We start from the raw sequence: 12,638 nt of genomic DNA, 5'->3' as shown, positions 1-12,638 counted from the left end.
TTAATATAAATTTTAACATGTAAGATCCAAGAGAAATACAAGGTAAATATTAAAGACTAATTATAAGGAACTTAATAAGAACAAACTTAAACATGGAAATATAAAGCATATATCTAAGACTGTCATTAGTAATTGGGTAGCTTCTATTTTAGAGGAAGGTATAGAAAAGTTTCACACTTTTGGAAGGACCAGATTATAAGATCAATGAAGTCCCTTTCAGCTCAGTGGGGAGAGAATTTTCTAAAACAGTTCTCTGAATATGGAGATTCTATCCTCTCTGAGGCTTGTGGAGATTCTATCCTCTCTGGGGATTGATACTTGCTCTGAAGCCAGGAGACCGGCTTCAGGCCCCACTTCTGATTCTCACTGTCATCTGGGTATCATCTTCATAGAAAAGGTGTGTGGGGTGGGGGGGATATGGAGAGTGAGACCTGGTCTTGAGGGGTCAGTACCTTCTGAGCTGGAAAACCCGTATTATTCTGTTGTTTAGCCTTTTATGAGAGAGGCAAGGACTTTCCCTAACTGTGATCCAGTCTAAGCTAGATTTGTTTCCAAGGTAAGATCCCAGGTGGGGATCAGCTCAACGTGATTGAGAGCAAATGCCTCAGAAGTAGAGATGCAAGGATGTCACTGGAATTCTGACACGATGAGGACAGTCGAGAGGGAAGGACTCTTCCTGTCAGGGTGACCTTTCAACAGAAGGGAAAATTACATTTGATGTTAACAATATTCCTGTCAATAACTACCACTCATTCATCAAGCATTTATTAAGCATTGACTGTGTCCCAGGCATTTTTCCAAGGGAGTAACTTCTGCTTGCAATTACTTGATTGTAGGGTATCCTTAGAGATTTCTGGGAAGAGCTCACACTGATGTAGCTTTGGTTTATAGATTTGTAAATTGCTTTACATTCAGTATCTCATTTGAGTCTCACAGCAATTCTTGCGAGGGCAGCTCGAGAATCACTATTTCTCCCAGTTTACAAGTGGAAAGCTCATTTCAGAAAGGTTAAGTGACTCATTTAGGAATGCTCGTGCAGCAAGATGGTGGCAGTGGCAAATCTGAACACAGATCTAAGACCAGAACTTCATGGTAGATGTCATGTCGATTTCTCTTTGACTGCTTGAATCAGGAAGAGGTGGTTTACTAGTTATTCTATTAAAATATAAGTTTTTGGGGTCAGGAATAATTTACTTATTTGCCTTTGTATGTACAGAGTCTAACTCGAGATCTGGCACAAAGTAGATGCTTCAATATACACTTGTGTTTGATTGAACATGGGAATAACCCTTTCCTCATCCTCTTAAGTGCTAGTGCCTCATCACCCTCAAAAAATTCCTCGTATTTATTTTGAAAACATTGTGCCTCTACTTATGTGTGAGTGTATCCTTTCCCCAGTAGAATAGAAGCTCCTCAAAGGCAGACACTATTTCTTTTTTTTTTATTTAATAATAGCCTTTTATTTACAGGTTATATGTATGGGTAACTTTACAGCATTAACAATTGCCAAACCTCTTGTTCCAATTTTTCACCTCTTCCCCCCACCCCCTCCCCCAGATGGCAGGATGACCAGTATGTTAAATATATTAAAATATAAATTAGATACACAATAAGTATACATGACCAAACTGTTATTTTGCTGTACAAAAAGAATCAGACTGAAATATTGTACAATTAGCTTGTGAAGGAAATCCAAAATGCAGGTGGGCAAAAATAGAGGGATTGGGAATTCAATGTAATGGTTTTTAGTCATCACCCAGAGTTCTTTCTCTGGGCGTAGCTGGTTCAGTTCATTACTGCTCCACTGGAAATGATTTGGTTGATCTCGTTGCTGAGGATGGCCAGGTCCATCAGAACTGGTCATCATATAGTCTTGTTGTTGAAGTATATAATGATCTCCTGGTCCTGCTCATTTCACTCAGCATCAGTTTGTGTCAGTCTCTCCAGGCCTTTCTGAAATCATCCTGCTAGTCATTTCTTACAGAACAATAATATTCCATAATATTCATATACCACAATTTATTCAGCCATTCTCCAATTGATGGGCATCCACTCAGTTTCCAGTTTCTAGCCACTACAAAGAGGGCTGCCACAAACATTCGTGCACATACAGGTCCCTTTCCCTTCTTTATGAGGCAGACACTCTTTCATTCAGGTTATTGTTTCCCAGCACTTATCCCAGTACCTGACTGGTGCCTAATGGGCACATAATAAATGCTGGTGAAGGACTAATCATTGGTCATTTTCCCCGGTCTAGCCTACTGTACTACTAAGAATGATTTTTCATTTCCTCTTTCAATCCCATACATGTCATGGAATCAGAGCCCCCATTCTTCTTCTGCTCTCTTACTATTGGTCCTATTGTTGTCCCTTAATGTTTGTGAAACGAAGGCATAAATGAATGGAGGGGGAAAGATACACATTTATGTAGCCCCTGTGATGTGCCAGGCATTGGCCCAAGCCCTTTACAGATATCTAATTTTATCCTCACAGTAACTTGGGAGGTAGGAGCTGTCACTTTCCCTTTCTTATAGATGAGGAAACTGAGGCATATGGACTCCAGGGTCACATAGCTTGCTAGTAAGTGAATGCAGAGGCTGAACTTCAACTCACTCCCTGGTGCTTAATCCATTGTAGCACTCAGATGCCTCCTTGAAGGTGCCACTAAACTAATGATACTAATAATTACTCCCAGAACCTCAAGGTTGGAAGGGATTCCCCATCCAATAAGTCCATTCCATATCTACACAAGAATCCTCTCTAGTATGTAATCAATAAATATTCATCCAGTCTCTTTTGGAGACCTTTGTTTTGAAAACCATTCTTTTCCTGTGGTAGCCCATTTCACTTTGGGACAACTGGTTATGGGAAAGAGTTTTTAGTCTGCCGACATCATATCTTAATTCCTTTTTATCAATTCCACCCATCGCTGCTGTTTGGTCTTTAGAACAGAGCCAAAGCAACTGAACAGCCAACAATCACAGCATCAATGTATGGAGCTGGAAGGCTTACGCCCTGCTTTCTTCACCGTAACCCAGCGAGGGCAAGGGTAGAAAAATGAATTGATTAAAAGGCTGTCCTTTCTTCCAGCCACAACATTCTCCTCTATGAAGATGGCCATGCTGTCGTAGCCGACTTTGGAGGTAAGGCTTTCCTACCCAGCCCCCCGCCCCCAAACATCAGGCTCCTTCTGGCTCCCTCATTACTTTCTGATGCCATTTGACAAAAGAAAAAATAGCTGTCACTGTGACAGCTGTCTTTGTCTCAAGTCCCCCAAATGATACAGAAACTGGATTTTGATCGGATAGCTTTTCCTTCTTTGATATTATCAGTCGGAGGAGAAGGAGGAGTGAAAATGTAAATGTGACTGCAGGGCTCCCCGTGGTTTGGGATTGTTAAAAACAATCCCTGGTGTGGGTGGTGAGGCATTGCTTTGACATGAATTTGCTTCCTTTTCCCTCCACTCAGAATCAAGATTCCTGCAGTCTCTGGATGAGGACAACATGACAAAACAACCTGGGGTTTGTAGTCTGCTGCTGTTTCTAGTCCCTGTAATTAGTACCCAATTAAAATGTGTAAACCCAGCCTAGAAGGAAAAGATGAGATGAGATGAGAGCACCATTTAAACAAAAAAAAGATGTCATTTTCCCAGGAGCCCTAGAATGTTTTGTTTTTTGTTTTTCTTAGTTTCCAACTATCTATTGGGGTGGGTTGGAGTGGGTAGGAGTGGAAGGAGCTCAATATATGGGAAAGGTGCCGAATCTGGAGTCGGGGGCAATGGTCAAATCTTGGCTCAAAAACTTTCTACCTCTGGATGAGACCTTGAAATCCCTTGGTCTCTCGGGGGAGAACTCTGTAAGGCAGAGCTCGAGCTAGATACCCTTTTGGGGTCTGTAGAGAGCTTAATTCAAGATCTTCACTCTAAAGGTTTCAAGGTTTCTCTCCTAATCTCTATCTGGCCTCTGGGCACAGGAGGGCTCTGGAAGGGAAAGTGAGGCAGAGGACTTTGCACCGTCCTCCCTTAAGCAAATCCAATTCACTTTGCAAATCAATCTCCCTGAAGTCAGGATCCTCTTCCAGAACTAAAGGCAAACATACAGTAGCTCACAAAGACCAAGTAGTTTAGGTAAATTATCTTATTTAAGCCTGATAATCTCCCTGGAGGCAAATACTTGTATTAAAGCCATCTTACAGATGAGTAAACAGGCGTGGAAAGGTTATATGCCTTGACTCTGATCATAGCTGGTTAGCATCTAAAATAGAATTTTCAGTCTACCCAGCAATCATCAAGCATTCAAGTGCCTACTATGTGCCAGGCACTGTGCTACAGTCTGGGGCTATAAACCCCAAAGTAAAACAGTCCCCAGCCCCAAGGAGTTTGCATCCAATGGATTCTTTTTGAATCCCAGCTCAGTGCTCTATCCACTTTGCCACTTTCACTTTTGCTTAGAAAAAAACCTTTTTAAAATGTGATTCAAGGGATATTGTGCATAACCTGGAAATGGGTCTCTTGAAGGAATGTAGACATCTGGAATAGACAGTCTACTTCCCTTGTTAGTTTTCTCAACTTGTAACAAGGAATTAAAATCTAAATGTTCCCTGCGTCCACATTTCTACACTGCTGAGGTCCACGAAAGCATCATTCATTCGCTTCTTGACAAATCGCTGGTTGTTTGGCACCCAGAGGTGTGTGCCTGGAGGCGGAAGGTGGTGAGGGCTTAAATAAGGTGGGGCTGCTGGCTTCAGGGAGGGGGGTCCAACTCTCAATGAGAGGGTTATCCCCAGCGGAAAGGAAGCTCCTTGTGGGATCAAGTCTCCTGTGTTCAGAACAGTACCGGGCACAGGATATGGGCTCACAAAGCTCCAGGCTGTGCTTTTGCACAGGCTGCCTCTGACACCTGGACTTCTCTCCCCTCTTCGTCATCACCCTTAGAGGTCATGGCCTCCTTCAAGACTCAGGTCAAATGCCTCCTTCTAGAGGACTTCTCATCTCCCTCACCCACGAGGGCAGCTACCAGTGCCTCCTTCTGCCTCCTCTCCATCTCCTCTGAATGTATCTAGCCTCCCTGGGCCTACTACAGACTTTCCCTCTCCCCATCACAATGGGAAGAGACCAGATTCTTGCCTTTTACATATGAGGAAACTGAGACCTGGAGTGGGAGAGACTTATGTGGTCAGACTTGTAGAGTTAGCTGGCGTCTGAGTCAAGATTTGAGCTTTGAGTGCTACTCCTTCACCTGATGCTCAGGACCATGGACAGAGGCTGCTGCTGGGGGCCTCTTCTGGATCCTTGACTCCCCGGAGGCAGCCCAGCCGCCATGGATTCTGCAGCCACCGAGGAAATGACTGACTCACACTGAGCTCGCAGTCACTTAGGCTCCGAGGCTTCTACCCAACCGGGCTTCCCGAGCAGCCAAAGCCAATGCTAGGACCCAGACCCCTGTGAAATGCCATTCCTGGTCCTCCGTGTAGGAGCCAGGCCTCTGCCTTTATTCCAGCCTGCCTGGATGAAGATGCAGGACCCCTGGGGACCAGGTGCAAATAGATCCCTAGGGCACTCTTCTGGAGACTCCTCCCAACTGCACCTAATTAGAATCATAATCACATCATTAAATGCCAAAGGGAAGCTCCAATAGAATTGTGCCCTCGGGAAATATTCTTGTCCTAGCTCAGCTGTCCGACCTGATAGCCTGCAGACTCTCCCAAGAGATGGCCTAGTAGTGTCCTTCTGCCTCGGAGAAGCTGCCTCCCCAGCCTGTGCTTCGCCTCTGCAAAGTCAAAGGAAGATGTGTCTGAGTCTGCTTAGGGGATAGTCTGTGTGGATGCACAGTCTGCATTGGAAGGGTTTCTCTCTCTCTCTCTGTCTCTCTGTCTCTCTGTCTCTCTGTCTCTCTGTCTCTCTCTCTCTCTGTCTCTGTCTCTCTCTGTCTCTCTCTCTCTCTCTCTCTCTCTCTCTCTCTCTCTCTCTCTCTCTCTCTCTCCTCTCTCTTCTCTCTTCTCTCTCTCTCCTCTCTCTCTCTCTCTCTCTCTCCCCCCTCTCCCCCTCCCCTCCTCCCTCTCTCCCTCCTTTCCTTCCTCTTGTCCTCTCCTCTTCTGTTGTTTATTTTCTTCTTCTGTGTCTCTTCTTCTCTCCCTGTCTTCTCTCCACTCCTAAAGAACTCATGTTTTATAGGACTTCAGAAGCAGCGCGGCACAGTGGATAGAGAGCCCACCCTAAAGTCAGAAAGAGCTAGATTCAGGTCCTGCCTTTGACAAGACAAGACAACAATCATATATTAACTGCAGTGTGTGCCGGCATAAGCCTGGTGGGAAGAGCCAATCCTCCTCCATGAGCTCATGGGGAGGTATCAAAACCACTATGTGCAAAGAAGATCTGGAGAGAATAAACTTGGTCCCACACGAGGGGCCGGGGAAAGGCTACTGGCAAACGGTTGTATTAAACCCGAGAAGTCCAAAGGCAGGAGACGCAGGCAGGGTTGAAAATGGCAGCAAAGCATTGTCAGGAGCCAAGACCACATGCCAATTTGGAGGACAGCGAGGCAGACATGGAACAATTGAATCGAAGAGCAAACTTTTATTTGGCACCTACTGTATAGGAGGCATTCTGCCAGAAACTGGAGAGAGGAAGCAGAAGCCCAGAAGGAGTTTGGACGTAGGTACATATGCACACTTCCCACCTTTATGGATGGAGTGTCCATATGCAGATGTGCATGTGGTGAAGAGACAGGAGACAGACACAGACAGAGAGACAGAGACAAAGAGACAGAGAACAAAAGAGTCAGAAAGACAGACAGACTCAGAGACAGACAGAGACAGCCAGACAGCCAGATAGAAGGGGAGACAGGGACTGAGCATGGTTCACTGCGTTTTGTGACTAATCTCAGACTAGAACCTCCACATGAGGTTCATCCGCACACTTCTCCTGCTCCCACACCCCAGGATTAACTAAAGTTAATTTGTTTCTGTCACAGGTTTGAAATGGTTTAAAGGTGGGTTCCCAATAGAAACAAGGGAAATTTTTGTAAAGATATTAAAATTTAGACATCCCCCAGTCAAAGGTTAGAGTTCTCATATCCTATGGTTTTTAGTTTCCCCAGATTTATTAGGGTGTGAGAGCATAGAAAACTGGATGTCGGGCTGGCAAGGACGGCTGACCTTGGTTTTACAAGGTTTGGCTTCAAATCCTGCCCCAGTTGCCCTAGTCCTCAGTTTCCCACCCTGTAATATGAGGGAGCTGAGTTTGATTCCCCCCTGAAATTCCTTCTAACTCTAGAGAGATCCGGGGTTCAGGCTGAGCTCTGAGACATTCTCCCTCTGGGAAACGGAGCAAGCCTTGCCATTTCTGACTCAGTTTCCTCTTGTGTAAAACGCGTTGTGTAAACCTACGATCTTCTGTGGCCACAGTGAGGCAGGACCCTCCAGGGGTTCCTCGATTTCCTCAGAACAATGAAGATCTCTTTTCCTTTCGCTTTTTTCTTTGTTGTTTAGACTCCCAAACCCAGAAAGTTAGATTAGCTCCCAGCCACTGCTGCCAGGAGGTCGGGCCGCCCTCCGGTGATTTGCTCCCAGAGGAGAACCAGGAGGGCTCGCGGGGCTCCATGGAGGGGAAAGAGGGAGAACCCAGAGAGAGGCTGACCCGCGACCCCCCACTCCCCGGCAGCAAACGCTGGGACCGTCCCGCTCGTCCCCTTCCCGACAGGACTTTGTACAGAACAAGGTCACGAGGCTTGCGGGGCGGGGGGAGCCTTCAGGTGCCCACCCTGGAGACAGGGAACGGGGAGGGGCGCCCAGTGTCAGGACAGCGGTCCGATTGTCTGCAGCTAAAACCGAGGGAAAGCGCTGGGCGCCGGGCGGAGGCGGGCCTTGGGTGGGCCATCAGCCGGGTGTCTTTGCCTCGCAGAACCTGCGCTGGATGGCCCCTGAGATCTTCACCCAGTGCACGCGGTACACCATCAAAGCGGACGTCTTCAGCTACGCGCTGTGCCTCTGGGAGCTCCTCACCGGCGAAATCCCTTTTGCGCACCTCAAGCCAGGTACGAGGCGCTCCCGTTTCTGGCGCCGCCCGCGAGCTCGCTCCATTTTCTGTCTGTTGGGAGACTGCCCCTGTCCTTTGCCCCCTCCCAGATAAGGTTAGTTTGGGGGGGGAGGGTAGACAGCAAGCAAACAAGCTTGCCCGCCCTCCCCCGGCGCCAAAGGAAGTCTCCATGTGAGCTTTCAGCCTCAAGGCTTTGTTGTCCATCCACATCTCCGGCCTAGACCCAGGATGGGAGCCAGGCTGGTGCACCGGGAGGAGGTGGCTCAGATCAGGGGCCCGTAGCCGGACTCAGCCGGTCTGTTTCCTGAAATGAGGAACTGAAATAAGCCCCCTCTCCCCTCTCCTCAGTTCCAGGTCCATGACTGGATGGTCTCATCACGTTGTACTGGGATTTATTTGGGGGGGGGGGCTCCCCCTCCGTTCCCCCGTCCAACATTTGTGGTCAACACAGGCAACTAGAGCCTTGAGCGCATTGGAAGGGTGACGAGTTTGCCACATGTAGTATTTGGGACACGTGTGCTGGTTGTGGTTTGCACTGGACCAGAATCAAGGGGAAACATACTATTCCAAAATGTTTTTCAAGGCCTCGTGGTGTCCCAGAGTTACTTCTGGCTGTCCCTGGGACCGACACTTGTTCTGATTAACCTCAAACAAGCATATTCAAGAGAACCATTGAGTCACATTCTCTGTGAATTTCCCTGAAGGAGAAGCCTCAGGGGCCTGGGCCAACCTCCTTCATTCTAATTTTTCCGAGGTCATTGGCCAGCCAATGACAAAGCTGGCCCAGACCTGCTCCTCTGACTTCAGATTCAATACCCTCTGGAGGAGGCAATTAGGTTGTAGAGTGGATAGAGTACCAAGCTTGGAGTCAGCAAGTCCTGAATTCAAAACCTGCCATAGCCAGTTCTTAGCCGTGTAACCTGAGGAAATCACTGACTCAGGGCCTCACTTTCCCCATCAGCACATTAAGAGTACCCACCTCATTCACAGAATTGTTGTGAGAATTAAATGAGAGGAAACACTGAAAACCACTGGCCAATTCTAGAGGTCTTTATAAAGGCTAACTATCACAAATAATGCTGCAGCGTGCCCCATCTCAGCCCCTAAACGAGCTTCAGCCCGGCCTCTATGCAACCCCCAGCAACCAATTCCTTTCCTTCCTAGTTTCCAAGTTGAAGTTTGTGCCATGCCACCGGTGCTATCCCTTAAGATACCAGTCTGTGCCTGCTTCCCAACACATCGCAGCCAACCCTCAACCCCTTCAGAGATGGAAGACCTTGGCCATCCCCAAAGAGCCTACTTGGTGATACATGACCATGGTCAGCCCCAAAGAGCCCACTTGGTGATCCATGACCTTGGCCATCCCCAAAGAGCCCACTCGGTGACTTTACCCACTGCCCCCTTTTCTCCAGTTCAGAATTCTTCTCCCTCTGGAGAATACTAATAATCATCATAGTAACTATTACTCACATAGAACTTTAAGGTTTGCAAAATGCTTCACTTATGGTAATTTGTTTTATCCTCATAATAACCAAGAGACATAGGTAGGTATTACCTATTAATCCCATTATACAGGTGGGAAAACCCAAGTACAGGTTAAGTCACTTGCCCGGGGTCTCCCACCCAACAAGTGTCTGAAGCTGGACTGCTCACTCCCAAGGCTGTGCTCTGATCACTAAATGTCACCTCATCCTGAAGGGTAAGGCCCTTGTGATCTGGAATCTACATTCTATTCAGTCCTATTTTCATGAACCTTCTGGAAACCAGTGGAACTGGCTCTTGAGGAGCAGTTGATCAAATGACTTTGCGCAGTTTTGCATGAAAATTATTACATGCTTGAATCCCAGATGTTTGACTTGCCATAATTATATTGTTGATCTTGAAAGATGCTGCCTTGGTTAAATTAGTGACAGATTCAGTCAGCACCAGGATCTGTCATTCGCAAGGAGCTCGCGATTCCTTTCCACTTTCCTGGGAAGGAAAGCTGAGGAAGAAGTCTGTCCGGGCTGGGAAGGCTTTGCTTTTTGCTTGTATCTCAGCATCTAGCCCAGTGCCTGGCACATCATAAGTACTTAATAATTGCTTGTCAATGGAAAGATCTTAGGTTTTATGCTAGAAGATGCCCAAGTCTTCTAGTCCAGTCCTTTCATTTAAGAAACTCTCAAGTCTCAAAATGTGAGGCAGTCGGCCAAAGATGGTAGTGGTAGTTAGCACTAGACTCAGGAATTGACCTTGAATGAATGGCCTCAGTTTCCACATAGATTAAATGAGGGGCTTGGACTAAATTGGGTGTTATCTCAATTCCTGTCTAACTCCAAATGCTAGCATCATCTCCCTTTCCAACTCCAAGTCAAAAAGTTGCACTTTTCCACGTTGTCTCCATCTCTCAGGTTTGGATTTTGCTGTCCTTGGTCAGCCTAGACCCAAGATTTGGTTGAGTATGAGAAACTCCTACCAAATACTTCCTCTCAACTTGAGGCTCACCGAGGCAGATCTCTAAGCAGAGTTGCCTGGGACAATTGATTTGTCCGGGAGAAATATAATTCTTGTCATGCTAATGTCAACTTAAGTACTTCATTGACTTTGTCAGGCTGTCTTCATGTCAATATAATAATTTATATAAATATCAGCAATTTTGTTAAAATATTGGTAGCATCTGAATAAGCAAGAAAAAGAAACTCTTAAAATCCATTCTGAGCCATAAATAAAATTACAGTGACTTTCTAAACAACTTCTTACCTATCTGAACTTCTTTTTTCTTTCTTTGAAATGTGTGTATAAAGCCTCTCTACACATTTCTCCAAAAGTCTCTACAATGGAAAGAAAATCATAGTGAAAGGACCAGAATTTGGACCTTAGTTCTCCTCTTTTTTTCTTGTACGACCTTGAATGTGGCTTCAGTTTCCATATATGCTAAGTGAGGGGCTTGCACTAAATTAGCTGATATGTCAATTTTTATCTAATTCTAAATGCTAGCATCTTCTCACCCTATAGGCTTTGGGACTTGAAAAGGGATCATACCAAGGGAATCTTGACAGAATTGTCCAAAATTTCACTTGCTGCTCGCATACATGGCAGGATGTGTGAGAAAGGGTTTGAGAAAGGGAAGGCAAGGAAAGTGCTGGACAGTCACAGTGCAGAGCCCTAGAAGAATGGAGGCGACCCTCATCCCAATGGTGTTTCCAGGAATATCCCACACAAAGGGATGCAGAAAAAGCAGATGATGGCACACCCCCATCGCTCCTCTGAAAAAGCCAGTCATGAGGGAGGAGATGTGGCTTAAAGCAGCCGTTAGGTCATTCTTCCATCAATCGCCACATGGTCTCAAACGCTATGGATTATGGTCCAGGGCTACCTCACGGAAGCTCTGGCTAGCAGAAGAGAATGTACTGGGGCATTTCTGACTAAAAAGAAGAATCTACTTGGATTAATGATGTTATTTTCTCCTTTAAAAAAAACCACTGTATATATAAACACAATTAGAGAAACAGTCTGGCAATTTTATCTTAGTCAGAACTGACAAACACATGCAGAACGGCTCGCTTTCCCTAGTGTTCCCATTTTTAAAATGTATGCTTAGATTGAATTTTATATATAACCCATAACAGATCTAATGATGGTTTATTTTTGGAACTCAGAATCCAAGACCAATTTATCTGTGAGTAGGGTGTAACTAATTAAGTTCATCATTGAGAACCGCATTGTCATGCTCCTGACAATGATCAAATTTGATTTTGTGATTTGGGAGGATGAGAGAGGAGACAGTCAAATAATTGGCAACAACTCAGAGCACTTCCTTTTGTTTTTGTGCATGGAGTGGATTGCTTCACCTGCAAAGAACAAAGGTTTCAGGCCAAATCAGAACGAAATGGTCCCAAAGAGTCATTTTTTAACTCTGTCCAACTCTTCATGATCCCACTTGGGGTTTCCTTGGCTAAGATATTGGAGTGGTTTTCCATTTCCTTCACCAGTTCATTTTATAGATGAGGCAAAGACAGTGAAGTGACTTGCCCAGGATCCCACAGCTGGTAAATGTGTTTCTGCTTTCAGTCCCAGCACCTTATCTCCTGCTCCACCTAACTGTTGCCTCCCACTCGCTCCCATACTCTGGGGACATTTTCTTTAGTTCTAGATTTTTCTGATGATTATTTTTTTCAATATCAGAATCATAGAATCATTAACCTGGAAGAGACCAATGAGATCAACTTCTTGAAAAATCTTAGTGTCATTAAAAGAACTTTGCTGGAGGATTAAGGAAAGACAAGTAGACTAATTCATTGTTCATGGAACCATGAAGTGACCCAGGCACTATGGAAAACAGCTTGGTGTTGTATCAAGAATCATGGCAGTTCCCTTTTTCATAACAAAGAACTGGAAATGAAGTAGAATTCCACATACCAGAGAATGGAAAACCCAGTGGTAGTATCTGAATGCAAAGGGATAGCATTGCTCTGTAAGAAATGACGTCAACAATAAATTCAGATGCTTCTAAGTCAAGAAAACATGAAATGATCCAGAGAAAGGAAAATTATACACATAATGACCAGATGCTTTGTGTCCCGTGGTGACTCCCATAAAGATCATGGGAAGACATAAACTAGCG

The 12,638-nt window shown here is 45.5% G+C and overlaps 1 protein-coding gene across 1 annotated transcript in view; it reads left to right on the top strand.

The window, feature by feature from the left end:
* Positions 1 to 12,638, top strand: part of TNNI3K (TNNI3 interacting kinase) — a 285,034-nt gene that overhangs the window by 187,566 nt on the left and 84,830 nt on the right. Inside the window, exons 23-25 of the mRNA XM_031968361.1 lie at positions 3,091 to 3,143; positions 3,469 to 3,521; positions 7,901 to 8,033. Coding sequence (XP_031824221.1) covers positions 3,091 to 3,143; positions 3,469 to 3,521; positions 7,901 to 8,033 — 239 coding nt within the window. The remainder of the gene's footprint in view (positions 1 to 3,090; positions 3,144 to 3,468; positions 3,522 to 7,900; positions 8,034 to 12,638) is intronic.

This window comes from Sarcophilus harrisii, chromosome 4 (genome assembly GCF_902635505.1).
Source record: "Sarcophilus harrisii chromosome 4, mSarHar1.11, whole genome shotgun sequence".
In the NCBI taxonomy this organism is placed as follows: domain Eukaryota; kingdom Metazoa; phylum Chordata; class Mammalia; order Dasyuromorphia; family Dasyuridae; genus Sarcophilus; species Sarcophilus harrisii.
Note: the sequence above shows the minus strand (reverse complement) of the source record. Positions and strands in the feature narration are given on the sequence as shown.